The sequence below is a fragment of the Delphinus delphis genome, chromosome 9 (assembly GCF_949987515.2).
Source record: "Delphinus delphis chromosome 9, mDelDel1.2, whole genome shotgun sequence".
Classification (NCBI taxonomy): Eukaryota; Metazoa; Chordata; class Mammalia; order Artiodactyla; family Delphinidae; genus Delphinus; species Delphinus delphis.
Genome location: NC_082691.1, coordinates 8,862,401 through 8,878,400, shown reverse-complemented (window position 1 = coordinate 8,878,400; position 16,000 = coordinate 8,862,401). Strand labels below are relative to the sequence as shown.

The following is a 16,000-nucleotide window of genomic DNA, read 5'->3' as shown; positions in this document are numbered from 1 at the left end:
TCCAGCGGGGGCTCAACACTGCCTCTGGGCGTGGCACCCCGAGTCCAGGGACCCGTGCGGTGCGGTGGGCACCCCCCCAGCCATCACAGCCTGCTGGCGCAACGCGCTCTGTGCCACGAGAAGTTGTAGCAGCAGCGACATTCATCGTTGAGCAGCGTCAGTCCCAAGATGAGAGACGGGAAGAGAAAGGTTTTCTGGGTGGAACAGAAAAGTCACCAGAGCCGAGAGCAAGGCCCCACTTGGTGTCGCCATGCTGTGCTGCCACCTGACCGTGCAGGGAAAGACAGACACGTGCTTCTCCCACATCTCAGGGTGCCACACACCTTCACCGACCTCATGTTACACCAGGGTCTCCATCAATCTCTGGGCTTCAGAGGAAGTGATCACACTGTTTATAGGACCCCGTCATCTGAAGGATGTGCTCAGTGCCTCGTGCTGACCATTTCACTGCATCCTCTCAGCAGCTCTGGAGCTACACTATTCCCACCGTGCAGAGGAGGAAAGGACACAGTAACTTGTCCAAGGCCACACAGCACAGGCAGAGAGGCAGGAAAACAAACCCAGGCAGCTGGGGCAGAGCTGTGACGCTTAGACCTCCCTGGGACGGGCCGGTTGTGGTCCCTGGGCGCAGAGGACTTAGCCCCGCGGGAGGGACAAAAGGAACAGAAACAGTAAGTACAGCCAGTCCCCATCATTCGTGATTCCATATCTGAAAATTCACCTGCTCACTAAGAATTCCTTACTTGTAACCCTCAAATCAATACACACAGCATTTTCGTGGTCACTCACTGACATGCACAGAGTGGTAGAAGTTTCCCGGGTCCCACACACAGGCTCGTAGCTGTGGTGGAACAAAGGGACCCCTGCCTTCTCCTTTCAGCTCTCACACCATGAAGTGGCCTTCTCCAGGCCTATTTCATGCCACACTTTTTGCATTTCCGTGCACTTTGTCGGTGCTTTTTCTATTTACAGTGGCCCCCCAGCAAAGCGCTGAAGCGCTGTTCCACAGAGCCGGAGGCCACGAGGTGCCTTATGGAGGAAACACGGGTGTAGATCAGCTCTGCTCAGGCACGAGTTACAGGGCTGCCAGCCAGGAGTTCAGTATTAATGAACCACCAATATAGAGTCGGTAAGGTGTCTTTAGACAGAACGGCGCTCGCTGCCCTGTCCTGTCACCTGACGCAAGTGGGGCCGCCCAACGCAGCTCAACTCCATTTCCTGGGCCCCGAGCAGACGGCTCACCGTGCAGCCGGGGCCCCAAGGGCAGCGCCCAGAGATGGTCAAGTCCACTGGGGTAGACAGTCACATCTGTCCAGAAGCTCGCCACCCAGTGCCCTAGAAATGTATCTTTTCTCTTCAAACTGTCTAGAGGGGATTATGCTGTCTGCAGGCCTCACCCTGGCCCAGGGACCAGCAGGTTTTCAGCTGGAAGGATGAGGTTTGCACCAAATAGCAGTGGGGTCAAACAGGCCCAGACTTGAGTCCCGTTTCCACGGTCTCTGTCCTGTGTGATCTCGAACACACGACAACTCGCTCAGCTTCACCCGTGATCACCAAGAGTACACAACCCCGAATGGCTACCAGGACCCCTCACCAATGTCTAGCTTTTGATTTCTCTTGGGAACTGCCCCCTTTATCTCTAAAATGGGTCACAGGTTCGATGTGGATTAAATAAAATGGCATAGGAGAGGCTCCGGCAGGCTGCCCCGCTGTCTGCCCTCACCCCTCCCAACTCCTCTCTCCTTGAAATAGCGCCCCACGAAATGCTGATGGGGGAGCGGGACCCCCATCGCCCCGCCAGGGCCACAGAGCCAGGAGCAGAGGAGTGACTCTCCACAATGAAGACAGGACACTTGGAATCACTTGTCCACATCCTCACTCAGACATAACAGGGGGGTCAAGGTCCCTGACAGAAGGCCACTGTGGAGGGTCCATTCCAGGACAGCAGGGATTTCCAAAGATAAATACAGCTTACGTAATGCTTCTGTGTGCGTGCGTTTTTTGGGTTTTTTTTTTTTTTTCAATCAGTAGGGACTAGGGATGGAAGTGCAGACAGAAGAGGGCTGCAGCATCATTTTCTAGCCAAAAGACACGGTTCCACAGGCTACCAAACCCTGGAGAGAGTTTTGTCCTGATGGAAGCATGGCTGAGACTCTGTTTCCTGCCGGCCAAGGCCCCCGCCTTTGCAGGTCTGGGGGCCCAGCTGCGCCTTCCTCCAGGGACCCAAGCAAGGGGCTGCAGCTCCAGGTGAGAGCTAAGGGCATCAGGAATGAGTTCGCCGATGCAGGTCAGCCTCACCGAGGAGCCCTGGAGAGCTGGGGGAAGGGAGGGAACTTCAGGAAGGGTAATGTTTCCATGTGACGGAAGCTGTGTCTGCTTCCTGGAAGGTGGCTATGCGAGGGGCTGCAGGGCCTTGGCAGCAGGGGCCACAGAGGCAGCACTTAACAACCATGAGAACTCGGAACGCCACGAGTTCCACCGAGATCAAGTGCAATTGAGGAGGGGCCAGATCGGGGTAGGGTATTAAGGGGTACAAATTATTATGTATATAATAAATAAGCTACAGGATATATTGTACAGCATAGGGAATAGAGCCAATATTCTATAATAACTAGAAATGGAGTATAACCTTTCAAAATTGTAAATCACTACGTTGTACACCTGTAACTTATATAATATTGTACATCAAGTATACCTCAATTTTGGCTTCCCTGGTGGCGCAGTGGTTGAGAGTCCACCTGCCGATGCAGGGGACGCGGGTTCGTGCCCCGGTCCGGGAAGATCCCACAAGCCGCGGGGCGGCTGGGCCCGTGAGCCATGGCCGCTGAGCCTGTGCATCTGGAGCCTGTGCTCCACGACAGGAGGGGCCACAACAGTGAGAGGCCCGCGTACCGCAAAAAAAAAAAACAAAACAGTATACCTCAATTTTGAAAAAAAGTAGATTCGAGCGGTCTAAGAAAAAAAATCAAGAGCTCCCTCTGATGGAGTGCAGTGTGGTGGGTGTACCAGGCACTGGAACAGTGCTTAGAGGTATGTGCGGATGCTTGTCAGGGGCTCCAAGGGAGCAGTCAGGTGATGAAACCAGACAGGGGCCACCCCTGCCGTGAAACACACAGACGGCATTTAGAAACCGCGCCTGAAGTACGATAGTGACGCGGGCTTCACCTCTAGACAGCAGGAGGGTCTGCATCGCAAAAATACTGACACGAGCCCAGACATCCCCGGTGGACAAGTAGAGGAGCCTCACGCCCCCTGGCGTGGACCGCAGACATCCCCAGCCGCCGGTCCCTGCGAGCCCAGAGATGCACAAAGATGGGCACTGGCGGAGTTACCTCCACAAGACTTGCTTTTAGCTATTTAATGTCTGGATGAAAGTAACTCGACAAAAATGTTTTGATTTTTCTCTCCCAAATCAGGTCTGTTCTCAATTGGTGGTTGAAAAAGACGAAAGGCCAGTGTTCTCAAGTGCCTAGAAGAAGACTGATCCCTCTTCTTTGAAATCAGCCTCCAGGGGCTTCTTTCTATAAACCTGGCAGACGCCCCCCTTCATTCCTTTCCTCCTTCATGATACTTGTGACCCAAACTGCATATCCCGTGGCAAAGAGAGAATATGTTTGAGAGAGACAGACTCACAAAAACAGAGATTAAATGATGCAGCCATACAACCAGGACACCAGTGCAATGAGCAAACAGAAATAAAACCAAGCCTGATTCCCACGAGTGCCCTCAGACTCACAACGGCAGGGGTCCCGGACGGCAGGGTTCCCAGCCTCCAAGCAGACTGCAAGGAGATTTCTGATCTAAACGTGAACGGGCTGCTTTTTCTGGGCCCTATTCTCTGGTAACTGACACAAGGTAACCAGACTCACCTTCACCGTCTGCACTCAGGTTCTCGTACGAGTCCCAGCGGATCAGCGGGTCTGCCGTGTTGAAGTCCACAATCACCCCGTGGTCGTTTTGCAAATGCTCACACCCTGCAGGGCGGTGGGATGGGGGTAAGTTAGTTAGAGAGAAGCCGGTGCCTCTGGGCATCTGCCAGCGAGGAGGCAGAGAAGCCGCCGCATCTGAGTGTCCAAGCCCAGCCCCCTCCCACAAGCCCTCCAGTCATCAGAGCTGCTGTGCACTGTTTGGGATGAACTGAACAACAGTGAACACCACTTGGCAGAAAGGAAAGACGAACATCGGTCCTCCACCCCACCGGGGACGGGGCTCTGGGCGCTGTCTCTGCACTAAGGGATCACCCGGATGGCTTGGCAGGTCAAGGACCCAGAGGATCGGCCTCAGGGCAGGTGGGCGGAAGGGGCAGGTTTGGGCCCTCCCTCGAGGCTCCCTGATCATTCTGAGGCTGTCAGGAGGGTTCTCACCGCACAGCCTTGCATTTAATAGTTCACGCCTAAATTTATGGCACTGGGCACAGAGGTAGGGTGCTTCTTTTCCACAGCTATTAAAAACTGAATTAAAACTTTCACGAGTATGGCTCTTGGTGATGGAAATGAACCATTTGCCTCCACGACAAAGGGACTGATTTCCCTTTAAATATATTCTTAGAAGGAAGGAGAGAGTCTGTTTTGCTCATAAATATTTGCAGTCTACTATATTTCTAATCCTCTGTAAAAACATGTCGCTGCTTGTTGAGGGAGAAGTACACAGGGCATCAAGACACAGCCCCGGTCCTAAGGTTGGGCCCTTCCTTGGGTGAGTCACACCACCTCTGGGGTCTTATTGACCCACCTGGGCCCTACTGTCTCTAAGGCAACGCCCTCCCACTGTCTAATATCCTACTATTTTTTAAAATATATTATATTTCCAATTATGTGCAGAGGTGGGAAGCCAGACAGAGGCCCCAGCCTATGCATCGCCCAACCAGGTCAGCATCCTGCCCCCTGGTTGCAGCATTCTGCATTCTACCCACCTTGAATCTTCTCAGGAGTGGCTGAGAAGACTAACTCAATCTTCCCATTATCAGGAAAACGGTCATCTAAAAAAGAAATCCTATGTCAACAAATTTGGAGACAATGAGACGGGAAAGGGTGGATGAATTTTGTCCTCATATTCCAACCAGGACAACACCCTTCTCAAATCTCCAACAGAGCACCAATGACAGAGGAAGTATCAGTAGTTTCACCGTTTCTCTAGAAATTTTTCTTTGTTGGGTCAGTTGCCAGTCTTTTGTGAGACTGGTAATGATTTTGTCAATAGGTTGACTTACGGGTGGAGCGGGGGAGAACAGTGAAAGAAACACATGAGGCCACCGGGGGTCGCCCGCCTAGGGTCCACTCCCCATACCCACAGTCTGGACTCGGGGCAGGGTCCTCACCTTTGCTGGCGTTGTCCAAATCCTCCTTTGCAAACACAAGTCCATAGCCCTGAACAGCCCCGGTGTGAAACTGTAGGCGGAAAATGACGTCTCGGGTGGCCGAGCGGTACTTCTTGTGGTAGCACTTGACCTGGGGTAAAGAGGGTGTGTCCTCAGGGGAGCCCGTGCCCGTGGAGGGCGCTCGTCGGGGGGTACACAGGCCGCTCCCTTCCAGGAGGGGCTGGGAGTGCGCGCAGCCGCCAGCAGCTCCCAACCCAGGAGACGGGCTGCAAACGTCACCGCGGCTTTGGTCCTTCCGGAGGACACCTGTGCTGTCCCAACAGGACAGGAATCCCACAGTCCTCCGTCCTCAGACGGCCCACACCTCTGCTTTGGAAGACGGCTGAGGAATGAAATTCCGTGGCCTCTTCCTCCTCGTTTCATCTAAACTCTCCATGTTTCAACTTAAAGCCTTTCTGTTCTCATGAAAGGAGGAGGTGGTCACCACTTTCTGGACTACGCTCAATATTTATGTTGCGTGCTATAATTCAGAGAGAGAGAGAGAGATGGGGAGAAGGGAGAGGAAGGGAAGGGGAAAGGGAGAGAGGCCTTGGAATTGAAATTCCACTGCTGGGTTGTCCAGACATCCTGAAGGGCCACTTGAGACCAGTCTCCAGAATCACCAGGGATGTGATTTGAACTCAGGCTGTGGCTCCGTGGCCCCAGGTCCCTGGGAGCAGCTCAGGCCCCTGGAGTGACTGTGCTGCCACGGAGGGTGGAAGCACCCCTTCCTGGCACGTGGCAGGGAAGGGTGGGCAGGGGAGGGGCCCTGGCGTCATTTCCCACCTTTACACGGGGGCCTCCCTGCCCCTGCCTGAGGGGTCTGTGGATGGCGCTGGCCACGAGGAGGGCTCGAAGGTCACGGCGGGGTGGCGTGCTGCAGGAGAGGGGACCCTTCCTCCCTCCCCCGGCAGGGCAGGGCCCCTTTCCAGGGTCCCCAGGGGGCCAAGACCAGAAGCAGGCTGGATCTTGCCCTCAGACACTCAGCAGAGGTGGCCACTCCGTGCACTGAGCGTGCCCGGGAGGAGGGGAGTCTGGAGGTGCAGGGATCTCAGAGGCAGCCACGCTCACAAGAGAGACTCTGCTCGGAAAAAGCCGGGCTTCAACGATTCTGTGCAAGGTCACTGACCGTCCAGACCAGCGATGCGGGAGGATGCCTCCCGTGACCGGTCTATAACCTTCACCAGTGAAACCACCAGTCGAGAGAAAAAATAAAGGCCCAAGGAGCCGCGGCCGGTGTGTCAGGAACTGTGCCCCTTAGGGTGGACCCAGAGGTCGTCTACCTTTGTGCTATCTACAAGGAGACAGTCTGATGAAAAAACGTAAACAGACCGTCAGGGGAGTGTTTCACGTTGACACACACGAGCTGAGCATTGACGAGGCGGGAGGTGCCAGGCGGCCTGTGCACACGCGGCCGGTGGGGATCGAGACTCAGGCCTGGCCTCCGGCCCCTGGCCAGGGAACCGGCCAACGAGAATTCTGCAGAAGCGTGAAGCCTTCAATTTGCTTTCCAACAGCAAATGGATTGCCGGCCGCAAGTCCTCTCCCGCCCCGTCTGGGGTCTCTGGATCCTCAGCAAGGCCCCCTCAAAGGCTGTCCTCTCAGCCTTCCTTCCAGAGTGTGCTACCCGCATCCTCACCCCTCCAAGGCCCTCGCCCCACACTGACCGCGCTGACCGCTCAGCAGAGGTCCCACACGTGCTGCGGTGGAGCCTCCCACGCAGAGGACGTGCCCATCTCTGTGGGGTGATGGACCCCCCCCCCTCCGTTTGCCTTTTTCCACTGGTACCTTGGAAGTACGAGGGAAAAAGGGGAGAAGACTGGAGAAGAGGAAAGAGAGTTTCAGGCGCGCACCAGTCTGGCCCTTGAATCTTTATCGATACTGAGGGGAACTGAGGCTGTAAAGTAACCCAGCAAGGCCTCCAGAAGCTGACATCCACTGAGGGAAGCAGCCCCAGGCCAGCCCACGGGGTCACGCTGCACAGAGCTGGCAGCTCCCCCAAGCTGGCCCCAGGTGGACACGGGGGCGTCGCAGGCGCTGGGTAGAGGCATACGCAGCCTCGGGCAGTGCAGAAGGCCCAGCGACAGCTCCCTTACAGGGACACCTTCTCCTGCTCTGAGTTAAAGGGTTCATCTTGCAGACAGCTCTTGACGGCAGCTCATGCCAACCAAGAGCCCCCGGGCCCGGCTCCCACCTTCCCCAGAACGCAAGACGTTCTGTGGGCTCCCCTCCTCTGGTCTCACCATCACTCATCACAGCAGACACACACACGCGCGTGCACACATGTGCACGCACGCACACACACACACACACACGAATCCCAGCCCACTCCAGACACCGGGCAGGGGAAGGCAGAGGTCACCACACGCCCTGGGGCACGGGAGGGACAGCAAACGGGTTCACCCTCCCTAGGCTGCTACCTCCCAATCATTCTGGGGCACCGGCACCTCCCCAGGCCCAGCATGACCCTAGTGTCTGAAGACTCCCGGTTTTTCACACGACAAGGGCTCAGGGTGGGAGGAACAGAGGGGCATCCCACTGCCGCAGAGCAGCCGCCCTCTGCGCACACGTGCCCTCGCCGCGGGGTTTCCGGGGCTCCTGACAGCCCCCGCTGGCGGAGACCTGAGCCTCCCACACTCCCACCCGTTGTTTCACCGCGGACTTCTCTTCCCACTGCTCAGGATGGTACCCGCCATCCCCTCCAGTCCTCCTGGCCACCTCAAGAATGACCCCCACTGTCTCCTGAAGGCAAGAAAACCGCAGACGTCTCGGTCACATGGGGTCCTGGCGGCTCCAGCTGGAAAGGAGACGGACCCACCCAGCAGGAGCCCCGCCCGGGGGCCTCTGGCACCCCCTGCAGAGCCAGCAACGAAGCATCATCCGCACCAATAAATCTTCGTAGCATCAGTGACAGGAGCCCAGACTCAGGCTCCTAGCACTCCACGGAAAGAACCGTCAGCATTTTGCTTCACAGTAGTGCCCAACATGCGCCTTTTAAGGTAGGAAGTATTGGTCACATTTTGCACCAATTAGAGATTGAGGTCTGTAATACCCCCTTCATCCCTCCAGCTTAGCAGTTCTATTTACCTAGGTCTCCCCAGAGAGTTTCTAAGAGCACATCCATCCTCTGCCTTTGGATCTTAGAGGATCTGCATTTGAAACAACAATTTCAACCCGCTTTGCTGGCGGCCCGGCGGCCGTCTACACAGGCGTCAAGGAATGTGCGTGCTCGAAGACGATGCTACAACCACACAGGCTTAAAGGTTTAAGAAGCTGGACGGCTGCCTACCTAAGTCAAAACACCTGCAGTATCCAGCGCCAGCACTAACCATGATTTCACTTGGAGGTGAAAATGATTTCAGAGGGTGGCAAGGCTGAAACTCGCTTCCTAAACCGTTAGTAGGTCAGCAGTACTGGCTGTGAAGGAAAACACAAGTAGATCCGCTGGGCTGAGATGCAGAACGGATCAGGCCCGATCCAGGTCCAGGAGACCCACGGCACAGCGACGGAGAAGGATGTACACACAGCAAGTCCCAGGACAATGCGGCACAACAGAAGTCCTTTAACGACCCCCGCGGGAGCAAGTCCAGAGGGGCCTGCGGACGCCTTCATCTTCCCTGATCTTACGTAAGTGCCCTTAGCGAGAAACAATAAACTCAGGTGCTGTTTGTTTGCAATGGCTCCTTGAGAAAGGTCCCCTCTGTTTAGACGTCGGGTCGCTGGAGTCAGGTCACGGAGCCCCGCCCCACAAGGACAGAACGTAAGTGGCCACGGGGTTTGCACAAGCAGAGGCGGCAAGACGAGGCATGTGGCTGGGAAAGTGTTTACAAGCCCATCAGGGCTCTGGACCACAGCCAGGCTCCTGACGGGCCTGCGGCCCATGCGAATTCCTTAGCGAGGTTACATAATGACACGGCTGTGCTCGCCAACGCCTCTGCCCTCCCACCCGACAGAAGCATGTTTACTGAACACCTGAGGCTCTGCCCTTTAGAAGTTCTGGGGTGGACTCGAAAATCTGACCCTCGGTGCAAGCACATCGCAAAGACGGGCGGGTCAGGTGTGCAGTGGGAAGGTGCCGGCAGTGTCCAGGCAAAGCTGGACAGCGGGTGGATGTCACCATGGCCCCCAAGTCGAAGGAATGACAGACGGAGGCCCCTCCGCTTTCCCACGTAGCATTCTCAACCCAAAGAGCTCACGAGGCCTTACTTCTTGTAAACGGGACCCCTGTCACCTCTGTTAACCAGTCTCAATGCAGAATCCCTCATGAGGAAAGAGGCAGGTTTATCTGTGTAGGAGGCTGACATCTACCAAAATCAAGGAGGGGAAAAAAAAATCAAAGGAGAACATTCCGCCTCACAGGATGGTGAGCAAAGTGTCAACCTTCCCTGGGAGCTCCCTTCCACTTTGCAGAGCAGAGGCAGGCTCTGCAGACGCCAGCCCAGCCGAGCCCTCTGCCGCTGGGGGGGTGGGCAGCCTATCAAAGCATTCTCTGCAGCTTAGGATTCTGTCCAAGTCACAATCATTGCCAAATTCTTGATGAGAAATTAAACCGCCTACACATTTGAACCTTTACACAGAAAAGGCCCTGAGACATTCCCCATCCGCAGCTTTCTCCACTGAAGGAACGCCCATCGGATTCGCAGAGGTGAGCACCAAGCCATGACTCCCTAAAACTGAAGGACGGGGCAAACCGCAGTGCAGGGGTCTCCCACGGTTCATCTGCGCCCAGGGGCTTCTCCCGCCTGGAGACTGGAAACCAGAGCCAACCTGCACAGCAGGAGGGGAGACGGCTCACGCTGCTCCCCAGGAAGCTCGGCAAACACCAAGGAACGTTCTGCCGCCCAGCTACTACCCTGTGTTGATCCCTGAGGTCATTTTCAGGTTGAACCAACAGCCCTGGGATTCCAAGGAGCCCACAGATCATGCAGCATAATGTGTCCCCCAGAGATTATGGTCTGAGTGTGGGGATGCCCTGGGCCCGTCCTCCAGGCCGGACAGCACGGCCTCAGAGACTCTCCTCCTCGGACACACTGGAATCCTCTCTCCCACCCGTGGACCTTCAGATCCTGCCTCTGTGCACTCGCGCACACACCAAAGCCTACTTGCACGAGAGTGATCTGCCAGCTCATCTCACTCAACAACTAGAACCTAAACTCTTGGAAGTGGGACCTGTGTGTGATTCCCGTTCACATCCACCATGTTACCTGTTCAGGACACACGCTGTGGGGAATGAACGAGAGAACGAATGACAAATCAGAGCCTAAGGTGCCGGAGAACCAATGGTACCTGATCTCACTATTAACCTTACTAGAATAGGTTTATTCTAGAATGGGTTTATTCAATGGACACAGGTATTATGGGCTGAATTCTGTGCCCCCAGAATTCATATGGTGAAGTCTTAAAGGTGGTTAAGATAAAGTACGGTTATATAGGTGGGCCCTAATCCAATCTGACTGGGGAGATCAGGACACAGATACAACACACACACACACACACACACACACACACACACACACACACACACACACTCTCTCTCTCTCACACGAGGGAAGATGATGTGAAGACACAGGGAGAAGACAGCCATCTACATACCAAGGAGAGAAGCCTCGGGAGGTACCAGCCCTCTGACACCTTGATCTCAGACTTCCAGCCTCCAGGACAGTGAGAAATGTCTATTGTTTAAGCCACCCAGTCTGTGGTACTTTGTCATGACAGCCCTGGGAAACGAATACAAGAGGCTAGAGCTACTTTTGAGGCTTCTTAGAGATCAATAGCTAAACTAAACCTCCTAGGTAATCATTTCCACGAATGGTGCAAGGAAAAATTACCCTGTGTGATGGAAAATTACCCATGTCCAGCTGTAACCCACATCGTCCTTCTCCCATCTGATAACGTTGCAAAAAATAAGTGCAGAGTGTACAAAAATGAACTGTAAACACAGGAAGTATAAATCAAATAATAATTCAGTCCGAAAATACTCCATGTTAAGAACATGGTGCAGGAAGGGGCTGGTTTTATCAAGTTAAGCGTTTCCTGTGAAGAGATCCCTATTTGCCGGCCTTTCCAACGAAAGCAAAAGTTCACAGACAGGGTGACTTCACGGCCCAGAACATTCCCCTCAAGAGACCCCACGGCGACAGGACACCTGAATGCCAGCCCTCTCGGGTTCCTGCAGCATCGCTCAGGGCTCATGCAGCCGGCTGTCCCCTCACGCAAGAGGCAGCTTGCAGTTCTTGCTGGGGTGTGGACTTGCCCAGGGACTCCCGCTTCAGGGGCAACTCTGGGCAGTCAGCTGGGGACGATGGCACACTGGGCACAGGGTCCCCTCCTGGCTCCCAGCAAGCGTGAGCCGCCACCCCTGAGGAGCACAATTACTGGCTCGGGAGAGGCTGGGACCAGTCAGCCGCCTGCCTCAAGGGCTGGGCACCCACTAGGGAGGCAGACGAGGTACCCAGCCACGACGCATCATCAAACACGGCCTCGGGGAGGGCACAGCCGTGTGCCCCAGTCGTGCCTGATGTGGGTGACACGGGTGCAAGGCATTAGCAAGACCCAGAGGAAAGGGCCATGGGGCCGTGTGCAGAACAAACCAGATAATACGGGATCTCTGGGGCTAAGTGATTGAGGGCGCAGGACACCCAGGGGATCCTATGCCACATACGGGAGCCTGGACCCTCTCCTCCCCCCGCGGTGGGATGGTGGGCCACGGCTGCGGAACGCCGTGCTCGGACGGGGTCACGCTGCGAGGGCCAGGGCTCAGGGATTCAGGATCCATGTGGGGAGAGGATCTGCACGACTGACGAGAGAAGTGGAGCCAGGGGACGCCAGGACGAAGCTCCCACGCGGAGTCTGGGGAACCGGTGGGGACGGTCCTAGAAAGCAGCAGAATGGAGGCCGGGGGGCTGGCGGGCACCAAGGGCTGAACCTGAGGCCCGAGGACCGAAGGCAGAAGTGAAGAAGAGGCAGTGTGGACCCAGCGAGAGAGACACGGGGCCAAGAGGACCAGCACTCGGGGGAGACGGATGCCCAGAGGACAGCAGTGCGGAGACCTGCCAGGAGCCGGAGGGGAACCGGCAGAGGGGCTCCACAAAGAGAAAGGGCCCACGTGACAGGGAGTGCCACAGAGACGGCCACGGGGACGCGGTCCCTGGGATGCGGCCGGAGGGAGGAGAGAGGGCGCGCAAACCATCCTTTGCTAAAACCTGGCCAGGAAAGCGGGCAGGCAGAGGCAGGGGTGCCCACGGGGGAGGAAGGGCCTGATCGCCGGGCAGAGAGGGGCCAGTTCTTCCTCCCCAGAACCTCCGAGGAGGGCTGCAGCCCACGTGCTGAGGCCCACACCAGCCTTCTTGCCATTGCTCCCACTTGGGCCTGTGCCGCACCCCACCTCTGTGCCCCCGTGACCGTGAGGGCCCCTCCCAGCGCTGTACGAGGAGGAGAGGTCCACCCACTCTGACGGCTCTAGGCCGATGGCCCCAGGCCGACGGCCCCCTAGCCACACCGATGTCCGCCCTTCACCCTCCCCACCCGGGCCTCGCGCGCCTCCAGAGTCTCGGGCAGGTGCTCCCCGAACCCTCGCTGGCCCGACGCCTTCACCTGCAGTTGGTGCTTTGGGATGTGCCGCTCAGCACCGAGCAGACGCACAAGTGTCCGCTGGAAGGGAAACTTTTCGAGCAGGGCCTGATAATCACACTTGCGGACTTCCCGCAGAGAAGTAGCAAAGCAGGCACAGGGAAGGGCGAGTCCCATTGGGCCACTGGCTCGAAGCCACTTACCAATATACCTGAAAAGAGCCATGGGCTGAGCACACGCGGCGACAGGCGCCTTTCACGTGGCCATGGGTGCCCAGAGGCACCATCTTTCATCTGCAGACGGTGCAGGCGACCGCATCCCAAACTCCCAGGCCGGTGCCTCCCTGCTGCAGCAGGGCCGGCTTCGACAAGCTCGCCGTGTGCCGGGGGACGGCTCCCAGCGCCTGCAGCGGCACTGGCTGGCGGACACCGCGGGGTCCAAGCATGTCTGCCAGCGCCTCCTCCCCCAGCCCCGCTTCCCAGCTCCCCAGGGCCAAACGGCAACCACCCACCTGGCTCCCCTCAGAACGACCCCACCCGCCTGCTCAGACCACATCCCAGCTGAAGCTGGGTGCACGTGATGCTCAGGTAGGCACCCTGCTCGCAGGCGGCGGTGCCGACGTGGGCCTAGGACAGCAGTGAGGCGCGTTAGGCGATCGCCCGGGGGCACGGGGAGGTGGTGGCCACCCCCAGGCCAAGCCTCAGTGGGCCCTCGGTCACAGCGCGAGGCCCTCACCCCCCGCCGGCTGCCCCAGCTCATCTCATCCCCACGACGCTCGCCTACGGTACTCATGCAGCAGAAGGGGGCTCGAGCGTGGACAAGACCCATCTGAGGCCACCCAGTCCCCTTAAGCCGTAGACCTGCTGGGAGCCCAGGCGTGGGACCCAAGCCTGCCAGGCTGCGTGATGCCCCTGTTGGGCCTGCAGCTCCCAGTCTGCTGTCGCTCGTACGTAGCTGCAGGGCTTCCTTCCTTCCACTCGAGACCAAGGGCTTTCTCCCCCGCGTTCTCACTACCTCTCTAAGTCACAGTCCTATAAGGGTTACTCTCAAGGGGTGATTCAGGGCATTTTTAGGACACAGAAAAGAGCTCTGCTAACACCACGTGTCCCAAAAGAAGACGGCAAAATCCAAGCCCTGCACGATCTGGCTTCAACCTCCTGGGACAAGTAATTCCCACAAGGTCATCCTCAAGGCCTGGGGACTGCTGCACCCCCTGCCCAGGGCCTCACGCACACCTCTGAGGGCGCTTCCGGCTGGACCCCCCGGCCGCTGGCCCCAGCCAACAGGACCCACGCTGTGGCGCTCTCTGGATGTCCCAGCTGCGAGACGTCCACCTCCCCCGCCAGGCTCCTTCAGGACACAGACGTCCCTGCGTCCCTCCCTTCCTTCCTGTGCTAGGGCCCAACTCAGACGTTCCGAAAGCTCAAAACGGGACCTCTGGACAAATAACAGTACGAAAGGAAGCAGGGAGGGAAGAGACAGTGGGAGGGAGGGAAGGAGGAGGAGAGAAGGAAGGAGGACGGAGGAGGGAGGGGCAGGGATCCGGGGCAGATGAGGTGACTCGCCACCACCGGCCTCTGGGCTGGCAACCTCCTGCTGCCTCGGGAAGACCCTGCAGCCACCAGCCCGCAATCAGGTGCTCTTTCTTGGAGGCGGAGCCCCTCCCTCGGGTCATCATGAAGGGACTCGGCCCACTACTCATCACGGACCCCAGGGAGCACCCAGCCTGGCCATGCCGACTCCAAGCCCTCTCCCAGACCAGGGGCAATGCCCAGCCGGGCGCACGTCCCAGCAGCAGCTCCGCCCTCTCGCAGACGCTCTGGGTCTCTTGGCCTCCTTTTTAAAGGAGGAAAACTAGACCCAGAGGACAGAGCTGGTGAGCAACAAAAGTCACAGCCAGGTGAAGCCCTGGCTGGCGCCCGGCACACAGCAGGGGCCCAATAAGTGCTCAGCCCTTTGCCCAACAATCCCGGGAGGTCCAAGGAGACTCGGCCAGGGCTGCATGCTGGGTAGAGAAGCACAAGAGCAGGGGCGTCCCTCCCCTGCCCCGTCCCTTCCCCCTCTCCTAACCACAGAGATGGGGAGGTCACGAGCTGCTGTGCAGAGCCAGGAAGGAGAACCCAGCCCCAAGCCCTCCTCCCTCGGGGCAGCGCAACACCGTGGCTGAGAAAACAGGCTCGTGGAAACGTAGCAACCACCCTGCGCCTCGGCTTTCCCACCTATGAAACGGGATACTGGCTCTTCCATCTCAAGGTCGAGGAGAGGGTGAAAGACCATGACTGTAAAGTGCTCAACGTGCTGACTTGGAAACAGAGCCGTCTTGCGGTTGGTCTGCTTCTTATTCCCCCTCATGCGCCTTCTGGGCCTGCAGGTGCCTCTCTGGACACAGACCCCTGAGGCCTGGAGGTGGAAGGGGCGCCCCCTGGGGAGCCCGCCAAGGGGGCGTCAGCTGTGAATGTGCCCGGGATCTTTACCTTCGAGAACCTTCCTGAGAACGCAGGATGGGGCAAGGCGGGAGTGCACCAACCACGAAGAAAGGGTGGAAAACCCAAAATATTAGGAGAAGTTAACGAGACTCCTCAAAGACACTGGACGAGCCACTTAAAACAATAAAAAGCCAACTTGTGAACCGTCTTATCTCCTCGTCATGGGGTGTCCTGGGGCTCAAACAGATTCCAGGAGAGCTATTCTGTGCCCGCGGGAAGCACGCACGTGCCTTAAAGGTTTTCCTGATTTCAGACAAATTTCTCTTTTTTTAGATGCATGCACTTTTTTACATTCAAGATAGAAAAAAGGCGAAGGTGGAACAGAGCAGGGTGTTGCTTCTGCCCCAAGAATCAAAACTATCTGGAGAAACCACTGTTTCAGTCATAAACCAAGCTGCAATACACTAGCTGTATTTCCCACCTACGCCACTAACGATAAAAAAACATTTTATGTCTATGCCCAGCCCTGGAAGGCCTAGGTCATGTTAAGACTGCACACCGTGCTCAGGTAAGTGGAACCCTGGGAAGCGCAGTGGCTGAGCTAGGACTGTAATTTCAAGGGTGCACACAGCAAGCGGCTCTACCAATT

General features: G+C 57.0%; 1 protein-coding gene across 4 annotated transcripts in view; it reads right to left on the bottom strand.

Moving 5' to 3' along the window:
* The window catches only part of TNS3 (tensin 3), a 224,677-nt gene that overhangs the window by 89,511 nt on the left and 119,166 nt on the right, over positions 1 to 16,000 (bottom strand). For all 4 annotated transcript variants that reach the window (XM_060020134.1, XM_060020131.1, XM_060020132.1 and 1 more), the window contains 3 exons: positions 5,318 to 5,447; positions 4,913 to 4,978; positions 3,870 to 3,974 (listed from right to left, as the gene is read on the bottom strand). In XM_060020134.1, coding sequence (XP_059876117.1) covers positions 3,870 to 3,974; positions 4,913 to 4,978; positions 5,318 to 5,447 — 301 coding nt within the window. The remainder of the gene's footprint in view (positions 1 to 3,869; positions 3,975 to 4,912; positions 4,979 to 5,317; positions 5,448 to 16,000) is intronic.